The 22,300-nt window shown below is 37.7% G+C and overlaps 2 protein-coding genes across 2 annotated transcripts; one reads left to right on the top strand and one right to left on the bottom strand.

The window, feature by feature from the left end:
• Positions 1-3,156: 3,156 nt before the first annotated feature.
• LOC106308482 lies at positions 3,157-4,800 on the top strand. Its single transcript, XM_013745645.1, has one exon. It carries the CDS (start codon positions 3,157-3,159, stop codon positions 4,798-4,800), a length of 1,644 nt encoding a protein of 547 aa, XP_013601099.1.
• Positions 4,801-10,297: 5,497 nt separating this feature from the next.
• On the bottom strand, positions 10,298-12,306 carry LOC106307881 (F-box/LRR-repeat protein At1g48400). The gene is given in 5 exon segments (XM_013744967.1): positions 10,298-10,872; positions 10,958-11,098; positions 11,185-11,772; positions 11,774-12,110; positions 12,235-12,306. Coding segments are annotated over 5 exon segments (1,428 nt in total). The 5' UTR covers positions 12,267-12,306; the 3' UTR covers positions 10,298-10,542.
• Between the last annotated feature and the right edge of the window lie 9,994 nt (positions 12,307-22,300).

Genomic DNA, 22,300 nt, shown 5'->3' with positions numbered 1-22,300 from the left:
TCATACAATCCGGCATATAGAAGTCCGTCTCTGTATTTGTCTCAAACAATTCTAACTAAACATTACATTAAGTGAAGCAATAAATGTTGAATCATATAACTTCCTAGTTCCGGTTTAAGCAAATAACCTAAAACTAAACAAACAATGACAGACTCGATTTCACGCAGACTGAACATATTAGAAATAAATTATACTTATTCGAGGTCCTAAGCCGTGTACGAGAAGTTTGGGAATAGACCCTCACCTTAGCAATAGCAAATTAGTGTCTATGAACTCCAACTGCTCAAATAGACTCCATATCTGAAATCAGATCGAAATTCTGAGCCCGAACGCCTTTCGAACGGTCAAAAACAGAATTGGTCAAGGTTTGCGGAAAAGTCAACCTGCTGGTCAAAGGTCAACCCGGTCAACCATTGACCAGAAATCAATTTGACATAACTTACCGGTTTACCTTAACCGAACCGAAATTAATTTAAATCGGTCAAACCAGTCAACCAACCGGTTTACCGAGTCAACCGGGTTGACTCGCTGAGTTGACTCGGCTGACTTGATCGAGTCACCGGCAAGTCACCGGCGACGGTCACTGGCGGCGACGGCGGAGGGCGGCGGCTTACCGGCAGCGGACAACGGCAGAGGACGGTGGTGACGGACGGTGGAGCACTGCGGCGGACGGCGGCGGACACGATTTCCGGCGGAGGCGTGTGTACGTCACGCGCGCAGTCGGCGTAACTTCTGGAGGCGCGTACGGCTTTGTCTGAGCTCTGATTGCGGCGTGGTCGGTGTCTACGGCTTCGTCTTGAGAAGAGGAACACGATGGTAGGCTTGGATGCACGATATTTTCAACGGTTAAGAAGATATCGTCGATTTACAGAAACGGCCAAAACTTGGCTCAAATGCATGGCGGCTTCCGGCGATTCCTTACTGCGGCGAACGGTGGGAACGAGCTCGACGAGGTCTCAAGGCGTGGTGGCTCCAGTGGCAACTCAGGTGGCTCCATTGAAAAGGTTTTCCCCCACTCTCTCTCTCTCTTTCTCTGTCTAAACTTCTGATTTATTTTTCTTGCAGGCAAACAAGCTGCTGGAGCTGGGGAAATGGGTATTTATAGACAAACATCCCGAGGCTTCGGGTATTGCTTGGGCCTTAGTCAGCTAACGAGTTCCGAAACCGGAATCAGGTCGTTACACAAAAAGCCACGCTCCTCTGTTATCTCAATGCACCCTTGATAGCCAGTAGGAACACACCAAGATAGGTTACGCAGCAGCAACATTAATTGTTTTATTATTTGCTGAAAAAGGGTATGATGTTAGCTTCTAATCTAGCCCAAGGATCTCAAAGCTTATAAGTCTGCTAGGGTTCCACCAGTATATATAGTTTAGTTTACCTTTGTGAAGAAGCAACCGCTTCCCCCTAGTCAAAAAAAAATTCTTCAACCAGTCTCCTTCTCCGTTCTTTAATTTCTCTCGTCTCCCAAAACTCCATTGTTCACTTTCTCTCCCCTCCCAAACCTTGTCGTTCAATTTCTCTCCGCCATGGATCTACCCCCGAAGAAACGAAAACTAGTTCCTGTAATTAGTCAGTATCATGGATTGTTGAATTCCAAATCCAAGATCGATGATTCGGTGGAACTTCGATTGGATTATCCAATCAATCCGTTTTAAGAAAGTTTTTTGAAGGTTGATTATAATTAGCAAATATCCCATCCATAGTAGAGATGACGATAGGTATAGAGATGGCTTTTAGGGTTTGATCTTTTTAGTGAGTCTTCTTTCGTATCGTATCGTATTGTGTATTCTATTTTAGGGTTTATGCTCTCTTTTCTTTGTTAAATTTATAAAGTTGCCCCTTTTGTTTTTAGGATGTTGCAATAGCGGACGCTCAGGCGGCGGGTCAACATGCTGCTAATCAGGTGGCGGCTCTTCCTAACGCGGCTCAAGATGCTGCTAATCAGGCTCAAGATGCGGGTCAAGAGGCTAATGTGGCGGCTCAAGAAGCTAATGCGGCTCAAGATGCGGCTCAAGAGGATCAAGAGGCTAACATGGCTCAAGAGGCTAACGCTGCGGTTCAAGAGGCAGCCGAGGCTCTGCAAGCTGCAATAGGTCAACCTCCTTGCAGATTCAGATCAGTGAGGCATACCTGTGCATTGGTGGGATGCTATCTAAAGATTTTACCTGGCTCGAATCATTGCTGTCTAGATCATTACCATAAAGCTACAGCCTTTTCTACACAAACAAGAGCATTTCATTGTTTTGGTGGCTTTAGAGACTTCAAAGCTACATGTTGCATCTGTTTATTTCACAAGGTTCTGAATGTTGAAACAAGAGTCTCAAACTTAGACGGGGTCCAGTTAGAGAATAGAACAATTTTCAGTGAATCTCCTTGGGATCTACCGCACATATTTTCAACTGAGGGTGATTATTCTAACTTCCCAGGCAGTTCTGAGTTGAATTGCATGATGAACAAAGTGAAATTTCAGACTTTAGGAATATGAAAAAAAAAAAAAAATTAAACATTATACTTGTAAATGGCTTTTCAGACCATCATGTATCTCACAGATATTTCCTATAGAATCATTCTCATTAATGAGAACCTTTTTCATTCTGGGAATTCAAGTCCTAATTTAGTTCAATCGTGAAGAAGATGTCTATTCACGATTGTGAATTCACCACTGAGCAAGACAAAGATACAAAATGAGTAAACAGTTACAAAAATGGTACCATGTCATAGATTTAATATACAACCTTTTTTATTAGGTTGTGATGTAGCATCTTGATAGCTTTCCCGCCAAGCAACGTTCTCGTTAAGATTTGGATTTCCTTTTTGTTTCGTGTTTGATTTTCCTTTATGTTCCTAGTTTCCTATTTCTATAAGGGAAAGTTATCATTAACCGACCCTAAGACCTTATATAAAGGCATCATTATGTAATTCTATTACTTAGTTTTTGAAAGATAATAAACTAGAGTTTTCTCTAAATCCTTGCATTGATTTGATTCTATCATCAATACGAGAGCCTTGCATCGAATTTGATTCAATTCTTCGATTCAAGAAGTCAGATCTCTAAAGATTTAACCTAAATCTTTAGATTTGAGCTGAGTTACCGTTGATACGCTGCGCCAGGTTGGTATCAGAGCTTTCCTACGTTCCTTGTTGTCTAAGACGATGGCAAGAACTCGTCGAGCACTGTTACGTACCGAGGCAGAAATCACCCGCGACGCCATAGCTGAGCTTCAAGCCCAGATGGCTACAATCACCTCCACCCTCCAAACCCTTAATGTTCAACGACCATCACCACCCCCAGCTCGCGTTGAACCTAATGATACCGATTCGGAAGATGAAAACGAAGAAGATGATCCGATAGCAGAAGCAGTTGATGACAATCCCTTTGCTCCTCTTTGCATCAACCAAGATATAGCTCAAGACAACGCTCCAGTCGCAGCAGCAGATACTCAATGGACGACGGGATTCAAAACCGAGATACCAGAGTTCCATGGAAATACATCAGACGAAGAACTACTTGACTGGATAGTTATGGTTGAGGAAATTCTTGAGTTTAAAAGAGCCCCATTGGAGCGATGTGTTCCTCTTCTGACTATGCGTTTTCGTGGACGTGCCGCGGCCTGGTGGACACAATTGAAAACAGCTCGAGCTCGGCTCGGAAAACCTAAAATCACGTCTTGGGATAAGCTTAAGTCGAAACTCAAGAAAACATTATTGCCTTACAATTACGACCAGCTCATGTTCCAACGCCTCCACACCATCCGACAAGGAACACGTTTTGTAGCTGAATACTCTACGGAATTCTTCTTACTTCTCACCCGCGTCGACATTCAAGACTCGGAGCGACAGCTAGTTGCACGCTTCACGGCAGGACTCCGTCAACAGCTTCAACATACTATCACCCTCTTTCATCCTCTCACATTGTCTGAAGCTCATCAACAAGCTCTCACTATCGAAGCTCAGACTAAATCATCACCATTCACGCATTGGACAGTTCCGCGTTCTTCTCGACCAGCACAACTTCCAACAACACAGGTTGTAACAGAGGACACTGCTCAAACTAAACCAGAGACTGCCATTGTTCCCTACAATGACAATCGTGGCAATCGTCCTACTTCCCTACGTTGCTTCTCTTGCGGTGAAATCGGTCATCGACAGTCCAATTGCCCTACCCGTAATAGACGCGGTCTCCTTTTGGACACTGTAGGGAACGATGTCGAAGTCATCTACGATGAGGAAACCAATGATATCACAGAGGAACCAGAAGTCCTTACCGCAGATACTGGACCTGCTTTAATGATCCGTCGTGTGTGTCGAGCTCCCCGTGGAGCCGATGTCAACCCACAACGACATAATCTGTTTCATTCAAAGTGTACTATTGGCGGCAAAGTCTGCACGTTCATCATAGACTCGGGCAGTAGTGAAAACGTTATTGCAGAGGAAGTTGTGAACAAACTTCATTTAGCCACTGAACTACATTTATATCCTTATAAGTTAGCATGGCTGGATCAGAAGACAGACTTACTCATCACTCGACACGCTTTAATTTCTTTTTCAGTTGGTGATGCATATAAGGATCAAATTCATTGTGATGTTGCTCCTATGGATGCTTGCCATTTCCTCTTGGGCCGTCCGTGGATCTTTGATCGAAGAATTCAGCATGACGGCTTTCTCAACACTTATACGTTCCGTCTTAACAACCGTACTTATACACTACAACCTAATGAGCCCGAAGGTTCAGCTAAAAAGTCTTCACCGGTTCTCATTCTCCAACGCAAACCATTTGAAGCAGCTATGCGGGAATAAGGACTTGTCTTTCTTCTTGTACGCACCGCGCCAGCTCTCTCTCCACAGAAGATCCCTCCTGAGTTCGCGCCACTATTACAAGAATTCGGTGATGTCTTTCCAGGCGATTTGCCAACCGGACTGCCACCTCTTCGCGATATTCAGCATCACATTGATTTAGTTCCTGATGCTATTCTTCCCAACCGAGCTCATTATCGTATGAGTCCCAGCGAGCACGAGGAACTCCGACGACAAGTTGAAGATCTTGTGGCGAAAGGCTTCTTACGTGAGAGCAAGCCCTTGCGCCGTTCCAGCTTTACTTATTCCAAAGAAAGATGGCTCGTGGCGTATGTGCGTAGATAGCCGTGCTATTAACAAAATCACGGTTCGTTACCGATTTCCTATACCACGCCTAGACGATCTCCTTGATCAGATTGGTACGGCCTCTGTTTTCTCAAAGCTAGATTTAAAAAGCGGTTATCACCAAATTCGTATTCGACCTGGTGATGAATGGAAAACAGCTTTCAAAACAAGAGAATGACTTTTTGAATGGCTTGTTATGCCATTTGGATTATCTAATGCTCTAAGTACTTTTATGCGTGTCATGAATCAAGCCATTCGACCGTTTATTGGCAAGTTTGTTGTAGTTTATTTCGATGACATTCTCATCTTCAGTCAGAACCTTGCTGACCATCTCGTTCACCTCCGAGAAGTCTTGCTCGTACTTCACCGTGATCAGCTGTTCGCCACTATTAAAAAGTGTGAGTTCGGGGCTTCGCTAGTCCACTTCCTTGGCTACATTGTCTCTGCAGAGGGTCTTTCAGTCGACCCTGCCAAGGTCGAGGCGATTCAGTCTTGGCCAATACCGGCAACGCTGTCTGAAACACGGAGTTTTCATGGCCTTGCTTCCTTTTATCGACGGTTTGTACCACAATTTAGCACTCTTATGTCCCCTCTGACAGATTGTATTCGGCGAGAAGGCTCTTTCATCTGGACGCCGGAAGCTACACTTGCCTTCAACATCATTAAGCAGAAACTCATCTCTGCCCCTATTTTGGCATTACCGGACTTCTCACAGGTTTTTGAGTTGCATTGTGATGCATCAAAAACTGGTATTGGTGCAGTTTTGAGTCAACGAAATCGTCCTGTTGTGTTCTTCAGTGAAAAATTGATGGGAGCTTGTGCAAGTTACAGTACTTATGATGTCGAGTTCTATGCCGTTGTCCAAGTCGTCAAACATTGGCGTCATTATCTTTGTCATAAAGAATTTGTGTTGTTTACTGATCTTGACGCATTAAAACATCTCAGCAGTCAAGATAAAGTCTCTGCACGTCATGCCTCTTGGGTGTCGTATTTTCAGCAGTTCACATTTGTGATTAAGCATACTTCTGGTGTTTCAAACCGTGTCGCAGATGCCTTAAGTCGACGCCGTGCCCTCCTTTCGGTGTTACATGTCTCTGTCCCTGGTTTTGGAACGTTTTCCGAGTTATACCCATCTGATCCTTTCTTTGGCAGTGTGCTCACGGATGTGCAAGCTGGATCCTCGCGAGATTATACACTAAACGATGGTTTCTTGTTTCGTGGAGTAAGTCTTTGTATTCCGGACTGCAGTCTTCGTCTGCAGCTTATTTCTGAAACACATGGAGAGGGTCATGTTAGTCGTGACCGAACTCTGCATCTCCTTGCACGTTCATACTACTGGCCAACCCTGCGTCGCGATGTTGAAAGATTTGTGGAAAGGTGTGTAGTGTGCTAACGTTCGAAGGGTCATGCCACCAATGCTGGCCTCTTATTTGCCTCTTCCTATCCCTACTCAGCCTTGGACTGATATCAGTATGGATTTTGTTATGGGACTTCCTCGTACTCAAAAAGGCTTCGACTCTATATTTGTGGTGGTCGATCGTTTCTCCAAAATAGTGCACTTCATCCCTTGTAAGAAGACTTCAGACGCACTTCAGGTTGCTGTTTTGTTCTTCCGTGAAGTTTATCGTCTCCATGGCTTGCCCACATCTATCGTTTCAGACCGAGATTCTCGTTTCTTAGGTCACTTTTGGCGTTCCCTTTGAAAGATGTTAGGCACCAACCTTGATATGAGTTCAGCTTACCATCCCCAAACTGATGGCCAGACTGAAGTCACTAACCGTTCCTTGGGAAATTTGCTCCGTTGCCTTGTGGGTGACTCCATCAAATCGTGGGATTCAAAAATTCCCCAAGCAGAATTTGCTCACAACCACGCTTTGAATAGGAGTTCAGGTTTTAGTTCTTTTCAGGTAGTTTATGGCATGATCCCGCGTGGACCTCTCGATCTTACTGTCTTGCCTGATCTCACTAGGCGCCATGGTGTTGCTGCTGACTTTATCGGCGATATTAATGCAGTCCATGACCAAGTGGTCTCCAACTTACAAACGTCTGCGGCTACCTACAAGAATGCGGCTGATGCTCATCGTCATCGTGTTGTATTCGAAGTAGGAGATCAAGTGTGGGAATTTTTAACTAAAGACGGGATGCCGGCTCATTCTTACAATAAGCTAAAAGCTAAGAAGATCGGTCCTCTTGAAGTTCTTGAACGTATCAACGACAACCCCTATCGTCTTCAACTGCCTGCTCATATCACGACATCAGATGTTTTCAACGTTCGCTATTTATCACGCTATGTTTCTCCTGATCCGTTGTCTGATTCGGGGTCGAATCTTTCTAATCCCGGGGGACCTGATGTAGCATCTTGATAGCTTTCCTGCCAAGAAACGTTCTTGTTAAGATTTGGATTTCCTTTTTGTTTCGTGTTTTGATTTTCATTATGTTCCTAGTTTCCTATTTCTATAAGGGAAAATTATCATTAACCGACCCTAAGACCTTATATAAAGGCATCATTATGTAATTCTATTACTTAGTTTTTGAAAGTTAATAAACTAGAGTTTTCTCTAAAGCCTTGCATTGATTTGATTTTGTCATTAATACGAGAGCCTTGCATCGAATTTGATTCAATTCTTCTATTCAAGAAGTCAGGTCTCTAAAGATTTAACCTAAATCTTTAGATTTGAACTGAGTTACCGTTGATACGCTGCGCCAGGTTGTTTATACCTTATCAACCTTAAACGGTGTAACGTACATGTCTTCGGAGAGGCCATCAACGGCCAATTCAAATATCTCAGTAACTTCGAAGACATGTGTACATTCGTTGTGCAGTGGGATTTCAATTTCCTCAATGACAGAAAAATCTAATCTAAGCGCGAAACATCATTGATAACATCTTCAAACCTGATCAAATCCTTCACCACAAAAACCTAGTCAAATTCTTCACCAGCGAAACCTAATAGATTCCTTCTCCACCAAAACCTAATCAAATCCGTAATCCACTTGAATAATTATTCTATTTAACAAATAACAAATGGCAAGTTAGTCTCTCACTTTCTTATAACCTTTCAAAAATAAATTATTCTCCAATTTTCTACATCGTTTTTCATACTTTTTGTTTCTTTGTTATTATTTTTGAGTGAAAAAGCTTTCTTAGAGCTACAAACGTGGATGTTATAAGTAATTTGAGGTTTAATGTTTAAAATCATCTCCAACTTACATATATATTCATTTTTATAATAACATTTAAAGACAAGACTACTCCAACCTATCTTTATTTTTTTCTAAAATAGATACTATTTGTTTCTTCTATTCATAAAGGAATAAATAATATTTAATTCTTTTATTTTATGTTTTTAAATTTATTAACCCTTAGGTTTGTTCATTAATATGTTTAGTTCTAGGTATTCAGTTTTCTGTTTGGAGTATATTTATTTTTGTTTCAGGTTCGTTTCCTAATCAGTTGCAGATTTAAGGTCTTTTCAATTCAAGAATGTAGTAAGTGGATTAATTTGGTAAAATATTTAATCAATTCTACAAACATGGGCTTTTGAAATATTTAGTTTTTATGTAGAGGCATCATCTATAAAAGGCCCGGCTCAAACTTATGAGAGACCCGGGTGCTATAGTTAGAAAAGATCACAAACGTTTTAGGTCCATTTTAAAACCTCGTTTAAATATGGGCCCTTTTGGTGTTACAAACAAAAACAAATATGAGCCCTTTAAAGGCCCTGATTGGCAGAGCATTAGCATTAGCAGTAGCAGTATGCTATAGAAGCAGTATGCTTCAGGAACTGTATGCTTTTGCTAAACTGTTTAATACGATGATTGGTAAAAAATATGCTATTTAAAATTATTATAAAAATTAATATATAATATATTTTATTTTTAATTAATATATTAATATATTATTTTTAATGAATATATATATATATATATATAAATATATTAACATATAAAATTAAAAAGATATAAAATTAATTTATTTTATTTAAAAATTTAAAAATTATGTTTATATCGAAAATATTATTTAAAAATAAAATTTTTATTTAAAATATCTATATTTTAAAATAATATTTTCACTTTTAAAATAAATTAAATATATAAATTAAATTATATATTTTAAATGTGAAAAACTATTTAAAAACTATTTTTATTATAAATTAATTTTAGAAATCAAAATTTTATTTTTGGGATATAAAAATAATTTTATGATATTATAAAATAAAATAAAAGAATTAATTATATATTTTCCTTAATTTTATAAATTATGTATGCAAATGCTCTTCTAAAAGCTTCAATTGAGAGCATTTTCTCGCATTGGCCAAAGAGCATTTGGAGAGCATTTGCATTTAGTAAATGCTTCTCTAAATGCTTTTCTAACAATTGTTGATTGGATAATGTAGAGCATAATGCTAATGCTCTACCAATCAAAGGCCTCGCATGTTTAAACAATCACTGTTCTCCTTCGTCAAAAGGACAAAACCTAATTTTTTGTTTCAGACTGTTCTTCTTCACCCGCTGTTATGTTACGTTTCCAGAGATATTTTTTTTCTTCTAAATTTTGGGTACTTTTTTTGTAAGAGAAGTTAAGCAAAATTTTAGGACCCTGTCCATTTGCACATATTAAATTGGCTATTTCGTTATAGGGTTTAAAATTTTAACCCAACGAGATAATCAAAACTAACCTTCTACTTTGATAAAAATGATCGTCTAGATCCACCAATACTCTTGTCCGAGTGAATGCGATGGAAAAATCTTTGCCTAGTTCTTACAAAATCAATAGAAGATGTTTCTGCAACCATTCTTCCACAAAATAGTTATGTACTTTTAAAGCGCCAAAATGAGCATCTACGTGTCTTGTTAAGTCAGAGAACAAAATAACCGTTTAAGCCTTTAAGGTTCTGTTTTTTCACACCTGACAGATAGTGTGTGACTAAAAAAAGTGGAAACCATTCATATTGGTGTTGTGAGCTTTCCGTGTATGCGTTGACAAATTCTGGTCAATTAGTACGATCTGTCAAGAGTACACATATAATCTATAATTATATATGCCCATTTTTAACTGATTCATTTGATATTTAAACGAGTAAGGCAGTGACTGAAAAATTCTGTAACTTCTTATTTCAAGTGGAATTGCTTGCTCCTACATCAACAGAAAAAATAAACGTAAAAGTATCAACAATACTTCAGTCAAAGGCAAAGAGTTCATCAATTTGTTCATTGATGCCATCGTCCAGATACCAAAGGAAATAGGTTTGTGGGCAAAGACAATGTTGGTTCTACTACAAACAACTGCATATGGACAGAAAGATCACACACATACATGGGAAGACTAAGGTTCCTAGCGAACGGTTCATTGGTCTTTAGAGTTTCGACAACGGCTGGAATCGCTGTGTCACTGCAAAATTAGATGAACATGATGTTGCACTTGGATGAAAGTCTTGGGAGGGACAGCAGATTAGCTCGCAAGACTTCACAGTTGTTGTTATTCTCTTCTGCGTCAACACAAACTTTCACGGTTTCAAGACATTCCAACTTGCCCAAGAAATGTCTCATCTGTTTAAGCTCTTGAAAAGAACCTCCATACTCTGAAATCCCTAGCACCTACACATGACATGTCGATAAACAACAAATTTCTTCCTCATCCTTTACCATTCTCCTCTTCTTATTCTTATGCTCGTCAGGGCCGCAAGGGCATGCATCTCCGCATCTATTTGTTACTCTGTGCACAAGACCCTGAAATCAAGAGAGACCAATTTGACATTGTATAATGGGAAACAACAACCACAACAGAAAACACAATATTAGTGAAAGTAAATACCTTGATGACTAAAGTGTGTAGATTTGGACAACTCTCGAGCAGAAGAGGCATCGCTTGCCAACCATGGGCCTTGTCACTCTCTATAGATAAAGTAAGGAGGTTGTTGAACACGGGTATGGACTCACAGCAGAGATGAAACAACTGACATATATATATATGATCATCACATATAAGTTGCTAGCTCCACAAACCAAAAACAAAAAAAATAAGTAGAATAAAACTCTGACCTCAAGAGACTCAGGAGACAAGTGAAGGGTCGTAATGTTGCTTATACCCGCAACTAAACGTGTAATATCAGCAGATATACCTTCCGGCCGTCCAGCATCATAATAACAATTATTGTGACAATCATAATAATCATGATGCTCATCATAGACGCTTGAATCCCATAACATGAGATTCAGCCTGGCTTCGACGAGCATATCCAAATCGACAAAATCATACACGTTGGTGACATAACCAGAATAGTCAAGGAGCACAAGACTTGGTGCTTTTAAAAAAACAGAGGTGTCTTCAGTATCCGAAAGCTTAACAGTAATCACAAGCCGCCTGAGGGATGCACTTTCCACGAAAGATGCGCAGCATGGCAGAGCCCAACGATGAGTTTCAGTTATGAGTAAGTCTTCCAGGACAGGGCAGCCATCGAGGAGCCGACCATAGTTGGGCCCATCAAGCCAATTTGATAAGAGAGAAATCGATTTGAGCGCTGGAAGAAAAACACAATTGACTTCAAGAGCATATTCACCTGAGAGTGTGAGCTTCACCAGTGTGTTGCTCGTGAACAGCTCTCTCGATAGATAAACACCGTGACAGCGTGGGGGTGGCGTGCAGGTGTAGCTCCGATAAACCGCGTTCCAGCGCAGTCCAAATCCAACGGCTGACACGAGAGTTATCATCGTCACTGCCACTAGTAGGAATATGAGAGAGAGAGAGTTTCTTGATGATGGGAGATTCGCTTAACAGCGCAAAAGTCTTGTCTACGAAATCAAAGAAGCGATGTGAACCACTTGCTGCTTCTTCTGACTCATCAAAGCAAAGGCTGTCGATAAGACCCAGCAGATTCCTCCACCTCTTGGACAGAACCGATGTGGAAGCAGCCACTTTTGTAGGAATTAGAGAGAGGATTTTCCCAAGAATCTCATCTGGCAAATTGCTGATCAAATCCATACCAAATCAATTAGGCTTATACCTAAATCTCGATTAGGGCTACTCACAAAGATGATCAATTCGAATTGAAGGAGAGGGCGATTCAGGAAGAGGATTTGAGACAAACTCACACGCAGGAGGAGACGAAGGAGATTGATTGCATTCCAGATATATTGTTAATAGTTTCCTTTTTTTTCTGTCGGCTAATTGGTAGTTTCCACTTTCAGTTGTAATTTCTTTTCCCAGTTTTGTCAACATTGTATATCAATCACCACGAAGTCATCCAACTGACTAAATTTGGAAGTGCGCAAAAACAAAAAACAAAAAACAAAAACTAGGTTTGGCTATTAGTTTTCGATTCAATTTTGGTTCATTCTTATTGGTTGGATTCTTTTGATCTGTGTAGGGATGTCAAAATAGATAAAAATGGGTTAATCCAGCCCAATTCAAACTATGGATCTTAATCGATAGAAAAATTAGATTTTTTTTTTTGTCAATTATTCAATTGATAGAAAACCTAATGGACTATTACATTGAGAAACATAAATAAATGCAACCCAACCCGATTACAACCGAAAAAGTCCAATAATTGATCCAATTAAAAGGTCTGTTAATCCGCCACGCATCAAATCTCCTCCACGCTTGGTGACACGTTGCTTCATAAGGAGAGAGTTTCTGGCACAACGGCTCTGCCTCTGAACGTCCATGTCGCCAGATTTATCTAGTTTCGCCAGAATTCTCTTTCGTCTGTAACCGCCGCCACAGATTTGAGCATCGAACATTTTCAGTTTATTACTATGGGATTACTCAATTGATTCATAAGGAGAATCATTAACGAGAATGCCAAGTCTACTGAAAATCTTTTGAATCAATCATAGCTTGATCCATCTTCATCATCATCATCTCCGGTAGGAAAGCTTCACCCATGAACCGACAATCGGCCACGACTGTGGAGGTAAAGACTGACTTCCAAAAGGTGAATCGATGAATATCCTCTGATGTAGATAAACCAACCGGAGCTAAGCGGGATTCTGACGATGTTTCACAAAAGAGATTCTTAAAAAGGAGCTCCAACTATAATTGCAGTTTTATTATCAACTCAGACACATAGATGAAGATAAGAACTATTAAGAAAAGTTCATATTTGAGTCGATTACACAACACAATCGCCTATACCAAAGAAGGAGTCCGTTAATCAGAAGCTAAAATCGGCTAACCAGAAACAAAATATGATCAAAGATCAGAACAAAAAAACAAAAGTTTGGTTAATCTCTGTAAAAGATAGAGATGAGAGAAGAGAAAAACCAATTTGATATTTAATTTGAATATAAAAATTGGATACTAATAGATTAATGGTTAAAATGAGTTCATAGATTTATTGTATTGAGTTAAAATAGTCTCGATTTGAATAAATAATGAGTTATTCACAACGAGACCAATCAAAGTTTATAACTAACACAAACTCAAATTAAATCTAAAAAAAAAGTAACCAAACCAAAATTTTAAACCAATTTTACTAGACCAAGATTATATTTATTTTCTCATATATCTAAATCAATTTAAATGAACTAAATCAAAACTACTTTCTCATATATTTTTATTTGTCAAAACTCAATTTTCAAATTTATAAATATTATATGTTGGTTTTCTAATTAGCCAATTTTAATCATATTTTGTTTTGCAAAAACCATAAAATCAAGTTTTCCATCAAAATTGTCAATTGAATGTTTCTGCCAAAACCGCAAAATCATATTTTACCGTAGAAATCTTAAAATCATGTTTTCCTGCAAATCAACAAAATCGTGTTTTCCTTCTGAAACTATAAAATCGTATCTTCTCGTCAAAACCACAAAATCACGTTTTCCCGTCAAAACCATTAAATCTCATTTTCTGGAAAAATATGTAAAATTTAGTTTTTACGCCAAAACTAAATAATCATATTTTTTGCCAAGACCAAAAATTGTGTTTCCGCCAAAACCACAAAATCTCGTTTCTCCGCCAAATCTGAAAAATCTCTTTCGTCTGCCAAATTTTTAACTACAGTCTTCTCACTTAAGGGTCTGACTGATTTTTCCGCTACGACCCTCAAACGCAGCTTTTGCGGCTGGTAACGGTTGACAATGTTTTGAAACAATCATACAAACCGCTCCAAACCGCTCCGAACCTCTTAAAATCAAAAGCTGGTTCCAGCTAGCGTTTGCGGTTGCGGGTGGAAAAATAAATATAAAATTATTTTCAAAATTATTTTAAAATTTTAAATGAAAATATTATAAATAAAATATATATATATTTTATATATTAATTAAAATTCACAAACAGTATCATAAGTTGCTTTATAAAAACTTTAAACTAACTATTTATTAGAATTTTTAAACATTTCTATACACACATATATAAAACGAAATAAAATAATTTTTTAATTTTTTAATATAAATCTTTAAAACAAATTTTATTAAAATTATAACTTTCAACTAATTTGAATTTTTTATAAATAAACCTAATATTTTTATTAGTCATATTATGTTGATAATTATTGTATTTTATTACAATAGTATGTTTTTTTATATTTTTTTAATGTTATAATATGTTGATGTGGGTAATTTATTATTAAACCGCTATAATATCTTATAATCAACGAGTCACAAATATCCCGCAAGCGCAACAATTTTCAAACGTTGTATCAGTCATATAAAACGCTTAATAACACTTGAAACCGCAACCACCCGCATCCGCAAACTTCCGCACCCGCAACTGTAAACTTCCGCACCCGCACCCGCAGCCGCAACCGATGCGTTTAAACCAGTCGGGTCCTAAATCACAAAATACATTTTTGCCAAAAAAATAGCAAAATTGTATTTTCCATCAAAATAATAAAGCCATGTTTTTCCAATATATAAGAAATATTTTTATTTTCTGTCCACGAAATATTTTTTTTAGTTAATAACCATTTGAACTTTAATATTATTATTCATTTATTAGATTGGATTAAAATGTTTTGGATTGCAATATGGTCAATGAGCCAAACCAATAAAAATTTATAACTAACACAAACTCAAATCAAATATACAAAATAACCAAACTAAAATCTTAAACAAATTTCACTAAACCAATTTTTTACTTATTTTCTCATATATCTAAATCAATTTTAATAAACGAAATCCAACCCGACTCCTCTTATATTTTTTAAAACCCAATTTCTCAAATATATAAATATTATATGTTATTTTTAATAAGCCAATTTTAATCATGTTTGTCGCCAAAACCATAAAATTAAGTTTTTCCTTCAAAATTATAAATTGAACTTTCTCGTCAAAACCGTAAAATCATATTTCCCCGTTAGTATCGTAAAATTGTATTTTTCCGTCAAAACCGTAGAATTATATTTTCTTGTCAAAACTGCAAAATTGTGATTTCCGCCAAAACCGTAAAATCATGTTTCCCCGTCAAAACCCCAAAATCACGTTTTACCACAACATTATGTTTCCATCCAAAATCGTAAAATCTCATTTTCTCGACAATTATGTAAAATTGAGTTTTCCCGCCAAAACTGCATAATCGTATTTTCCATCAAAAATCATAAATTGTGCCCCCCAAAACCAACCGCAAAAATTTGTTTTTTTGCCAAATTCACAAAATCTGATTATTCCTCCTAACCGTTAGATACATTTTTCTCAGTTAAATCACAAAATTGTTTGTTTCGGCCAAATAGCAAAATTGCATTTTCCATCAGAACCTTGATACCGTGTTTTCCAAACCCTAAGCAATATTTTTATTTTCAGCCCCCAAATAATATTTTTATTTGATAACCATTTAAACTATAATATTATTATTCATGTGTTAACTGTTAAAACTATTAAGTTATTAACATAAATGAGCTATGGATTTACCCAATCCATCCATAACCCATATAAACTTAAAACAATTTGGATATGGTTTAGTTTGGGTTGGTTTATCCATTTTATCACTCCAGGTTCGCGGTCTCATTATGGTTTGATTTATGATTTCCAGTTGTAATACCCAAAATGTTTGGATCTAATGTAAATTGTAATATCTGATTTGATTTCGGGCTGATTCTTTTTTTATTGTATAATTTTAGATAATTTTAAAAAAATATTGAGTAATTTGGATTGTTCGGATCAAATATTTCACATTCATACTATTAAGATTATAAAACTTCTCATAATTCAAATTTTTTAGAGTAATTAAATTTTGAATCATAATATATATTTACAAACAGAAGTTTTTGGTCTATAAGTTGTATTATTTTGATATATGATTATTTAAAACTTAATATAAGTAATATTTTTACGTATATAAATTATATTTTGGATATTCGAAAGCAATTCATTTATTCAACTCAATTTTGTTTCGGTTCGATTCATAGGATATATTTTGCATTTTGATACATCTCTCATTAAACTTTGTTTTCAAAACTGAAACTTGATTTACCTTTTGTTCTCAACGAAACCATCTCATTGATGGGTTCATAGATTTTAAGGCTACAGGTTGATTTTGTTTTATTAAAGTCCCACATTGTGTGGTGACATGGTCCTTGGGCAATATATGTGTATGGGCAATCTTCCACTATTGAGCTAGCTTTTGGGTGTGAGTTAGGCGCATCACTAATATGGTATCAGAGCCCGGTTTAGGCCAGCATATGATTTTCCATATAACCAGTTTTCTACTAATGTAGCCTGTAAAAATGGCCCATATTGCTGTGGTATTTCCGAGATGTTGGGCTTAGACTGTTTCCATGGGACCGTTACCCACCCATATCTCGAGGGGCCTATTAAAGTCCCACATCGTGTGGTGACATTGTCCTTGGGCTATATATATATGTATGGGCAATCCTCCACTCTTGAACTAGATTTTGGGTGTGAGTTAGGCCATCACTAATATGTTTGTTTCATAAGGTTGTTAATGTGGAAACCGGTATACCAAGCTTAGAGGAGGGCCACTTAGAGGATGTAATTATTTTCATCGAAGCTCCTGGGAACCCAACATGTTTCCAACTGTTGGGTATGATTTTGGCGATTCTTGTTGGCTCTTCTATCACACTCCTCCAGAGATGTATACATCTATTGGTTCTACCAAATCTTCGAAAATACAGTGTTTGTTTTCAGATTTGGTATGCCAAGTGGGAAAATGAATTTTTATGAGCTTGTGAAATAATTTTTCAAACCAAACTGGTTTCTTTAAAATCGATCTAAAGTCAATAAAGCGCATTAGAGACAACTAGAAAAGTGATAAATAACGAGCATTGTGTATTTTGCATGAACTAAAGTGTTGAGACAATGAAGTCATGCGAGACTTCACCAAACGCCATGACGAAAAAAGGGCGGGTATATTTTTTGTTTTACATCTTTTTAGGTCTTTTCAATTGGTAATTTAAATATAGGTCTAATGGCATAAAACATAATAAATAATATTCTAAATAATGATAAAGATAAAAGAAATAATAGTTGGACCATACTTTTATCAATGGGTCACACTGCTATTTTAATAGAATAGATACACAAGAGCATCATTATTAATAATTTTCTAAATGTTAAGTTCTTAGAATTACTCCAAGCTATCTATTTTTAGAGAATAGACAAGACTACTCCAAACTATCTATTTTTTTTTCCTAAAATATTTTTCTTCTATCTATTAATAATAGCAATCTTACTTAATTCCAACAGATATGCATTTTCCTTATAACTTATTCATGACTGTTTATTCATAACCGATAAACATAACCGTTTATGGTTCTTCTTCATTTTTTCTAAACGCTGTTTTAATTCACTTCAGAAAAAACCCATGGATGTTCACAAGAGTACAGACCATAACAGCCTAAGGGATAAGATCACTTTGACTGATCGATGAATATTGAAATTCCCCTGCTCCTGGGTAGTTGATCTCAAGCCAAACAATTGCTTCATCCTTTGCTTTTGCTAATACAGATACAGAGGAATAATGAATCCTCTCAAAGGCCAACCCATTTCTCGCCTTCCATAAATGCCAAAGAATCCATGGAAACGCGATGATGTCCATATCCTTCGGAGTACTCCTATGCGCAAAGAAATAACAACATTAATTCCTTTATTTTTATTCTCTATTTAGAAATTGCTAATTTAGAGAAATACTTTATAACTAATTTCATCTACTGTAGAGTTCTTCTTTAATGAAAACATAGCAAATTACATTTGAGATAGTCTTAGGAAAGTTCTTGGCCCTTTGTTCTTGTTTTGATTCTATTTTTGCATTTTATCATCCGAGGCCATTACTTGCGTATCTGCCACCACCAGCATCTCCACATGGGCATAAAATTCCCCGCTGCACTAAGTCATTCCTCAATCAGAAACTCACTTCCCCCAAACACATTTGTCCATAAAAGCATAGCTTGTTCTCTTTCTCTTCTATTAAAGTTTCCACCTTTTCTCAGTTTTTTTACTGATTTTCGTGACACATACACTGAAAGCTAATAGATATATGTACAGATTCATAACAGACTGCTTTTTTTAGTCACATGCATCTGCATATATAGATGAATTCAACTTAGATTTGGGTTAAACCTGGGAATTTTTGGCCTTGGTACTATAAACTTCTTAGTCCATCTTTATAAAGGTTACCAGCTACCATTCACGTGTGTGTGGTGGTGTAGAAGCTCAACTTTCGAATTTGACTATGTTTGCTTACAAATCACCTTTCGCATTTTCATACAAAATGTCCCTCACTTACCATTGTTTTCAAAACTCAAATTTGATGCTCCTCTTCTCAGCAGAACCATCTCATTGAGCTTTGAGAAAAGACGCTCTGAGGATCCCTTGCAATAGCTTGTAAACTATGAGGAAGAATCACTTATATATATGAATCTTCAGGAACAAATTTTATGATATAAATCAAATATTCATGTTAAAGTTACATTCACAGTAGCACACCAAATCGAGAAAAGATAAAAGAAAGAAAAAAAATCATATGAAATGGAGGTTGCACTTTGCTGAAACTCGGGGGAGAGCAAGCAGGTTAGCCCACAAAAACTCACGGTTGTTGTTGTCTGAGTTAAAACCAACTTTCACAGTTTCAAGACATTACAACTTGCCCGAGAAATGTCTCATCTGTTTCAGCTCTTGAAAAGAACCTCCACACTCTGAAATCTCTAACACCTTCACAGGACATGCCCCTAAACAACATAATATGTCATAGATCAACCGGAACCAAAATGGAGCGCAAGACATTTAGTGAAAATGATAATTTGGATTTTCACATGCTTATTTTCAACAATGACCATTAAATATCCCACGTACATAACCTCACTTCCCATAAGACGTAACCACTTTACTTGTATCGTCTGATTGCCTTTTCCCACAAAAAATGGTCAGGATGCATGAGAGCACATAAGTGGCAATGGTGAAAAGAAGACACATCCAACACAGTTCCAAGAATGAGAAAATTTTGTAAGGATGCTGTTGAGTAATACTTAAGAAAAGTATTAACTCATGGGAAATACTACATGACGTCCATAAACTGAACATCTCCAAACAACTTAGCCTCTGGTCGGAACCGTTGCCGAGTTGTATAGACAGAGTGGAGAATACAGACTAAGATATTCCTCTTTTGGTACCACTGGATCCATTGTCTCTTCCGTAGGAAATAAATTAATATGTTTTCCTCCGAATGCAAAACCATATGTATTTCCAAAGCTATCACAAGATGTGCGTCTACCATATGTCCATGGAAGTTCAAAGCATATAATATGTGCACCCAAGGACGTGCCACAAAGAGATGTCCCTGTAGTTAGATTTATGTCCCTCGTACCGGTTGTTCGACTAGCACCGATGAAACTATGCAACCCATTCTCTGTTTTAGAACATTTTTGTGCGTCTAACCATTCCAACGGAGCACTCATGGCAACATAACTCTCGTCATCTAAATCAGACCTTGTTTTATTTTTTTCAACAGACCTTCCATGCACAAAAACCGTTTGTGAACTTGATGGATCTCCCAGATAACCAAGACCAATTGTTGATTTCTCTGTTCTTCCCATGCTTAGAATCTTGTCTAAAGTCCTTTGTTTAACATACGGATTTGTTTATGCGTTTGGTTTAGTTCATGCTCCAAATTCCTGTTTTTCTCTTTCTCCAAGGCAAGAGCTTCCCTAAGATAAGTGGTCTTGTACTCCAATGCATGTTTCTCCATGAGAGATAGTCTACTTTGATTGTTGACCATGGTCCAAATTTAGAACACTCCCCGTTTCTTCTAACAACTTCGTATACGTAGAGCCAATGCTTCTTCTTTCTTGTGTTTCAAAAGGACCTACATATGAGTGTTCTTTATTTTGATCATGATCAGGTGGCTTACGAGGCAAGTGTTGCGGACAATCCTTTTCTCCGAAACCATAATTCATATGTCGCTGTGTTTCACTTGTATGTGAACATAGCCTTAAGTTTCTTCTTCATAGAAAAGTGGGTCTCTGTAGTAGTGACGATCTAGAAATTCTTCACCATCAGGAACACCATCTGCAAGGTTTTTGTAATATCTCCCCAATTCGCTGCCATCAAGAAACGAATTTCTATTCATATCATGGATCTCTTGAATAAATATTGGAAACAGAACGTTATCTTGAGAAGACTTATCTCCCCCTTGTGACTTCATGTCTTATTTATGATGCGGCCCTGCAAAAATTACAGCCGAGCGTTGTACATCGTTCATCTTCATAAACATCATATATGGGCGTGCCGGTGAAGTCCATGACTTGATCTTGACAATCCTCTAAGGTATGAAGTTGTATATGGTCGTGATTTCTTTTTGCAAACAAATCACTAACATCATCTTCGTCCTCCTCAAAAATTTGAGTAGTACGTTGTTTTTGCTGTTCAATAAAAATACTGGCAGTATGTCCAATGAAGTCACGTAATAACTCTTGGTGCTCATGCCGATATTTTGCTAGTACGCCATCAACGGCAGTTGTTATAGCTTGCGATATTATGAAGTTTGTAGAATTACAATGTGTCATCGTATGAGATGACCTTGGATCGAGCCGTAATTAAAAATTAAAGCTCCTGGATTCAGATACCAACTAACGGAGCGGAAGTAACTATTGGAGGTTGTGGATAATGATAACAAATTATGTATTGAGATAATGATGTATTTAGAGATAGGAGTTATCTCTAACCAAAGTCGGTTATGAGAAGTTGTATATATACTGTCATACGTGAATGAATAAACTTAAGCAGTTCTATTAGATTTACATGGTATCAGAGCAGAGATCATTATAAGAAATTGCTTCTGATTAATCAAACTAAGAAGTCATGAGTGACAACGAAGAAACGAAGCAAGTGGCTGTGAAACAGAGTACGGCGAAAGTGATATCACCTTATTCTTTGTTTTCATCAGATAATCCTGGTGCGTTGATAACCTCGGTTCAGCTGAAGGGGGATAATTACAACAAATGGGCCATGGAGATGGAGAATGCTCTTCGAGCAAAGAAGAAAATAGGGTTCATCGATGGAACTCTATCCAAACCGGCAGAAGGTCATTCTGATTTGGAATCGTGGCTTAGTGTTAACTCGATGATAGTTGGGTGGATTAGATCTTCTATGGAACCAAGGGTCAGATCAACCGTGACATTCATCACGGAGGCTCACAAATTGTGGGAAAACTTGAAGAAACGATTTGAAGTGGGGAACAAGGTTCGAGTTCACCAACTGATGAAGCAGTTGGCTTCGTGTAGGCAAAACGGTCAACCAGTGATTGACTACTATGGTCGCTTGGCCATGATGTGGGAGGAGCTGCAGACATATAAGCCACCACCAGCGTGCAGTTGCTCAGCGGCTGCCGTGTATGAGAAGGAACGTGAAGATGAGAGAGTTCATCAGTTTATCATGGGTTTGGATGAAGTGCGATTTGGTAATGTCGTGACAGCAATCATTGAGGCTGACGATATGCCAGATCTTGGTAAAGTTTATGCTAAAGTTATCAGAGAGGAGGCTAGGTTAAACTCAGCTAAGTCTAGGGAGATCGTGCACCAAGAAGCTGTTGGTTTCGTGTCTCGCAAGGAAGTGCTAGGAGAAACACGAGATTCCTTTTCGTCTGGTTTTGGTGCGAAAACAGAGAACTCAAATGGTGGATATGGAACCAGAGCAAGGGACCGTCTGTGTTCTAACTGTGGCAAGACGGGCCATGATAAAAGTAATTGTTGGCAGATCATTGGCTATC

The sequence above is a fragment of the Brassica oleracea genome, chromosome C8 (assembly GCF_000695525.1).
Source record: "Brassica oleracea var. oleracea cultivar TO1000 chromosome C8, BOL, whole genome shotgun sequence".
Classification (NCBI taxonomy): Eukaryota; Viridiplantae; Streptophyta; class Magnoliopsida; order Brassicales; family Brassicaceae; genus Brassica; species Brassica oleracea.
The sequence above is the reverse complement of the archived record's forward strand: the minus strand, read 5'-3'. Positions and strand labels throughout refer to the sequence as shown.

Coding starts and splice junctions, on each gene's coding strand:
- LOC106308482 (XM_013745645.1), top strand. CDS start 3,157: ATGGCAAGAACTCGTCGAGCACTGTTACGTACCGAGGCAGAAATCACC.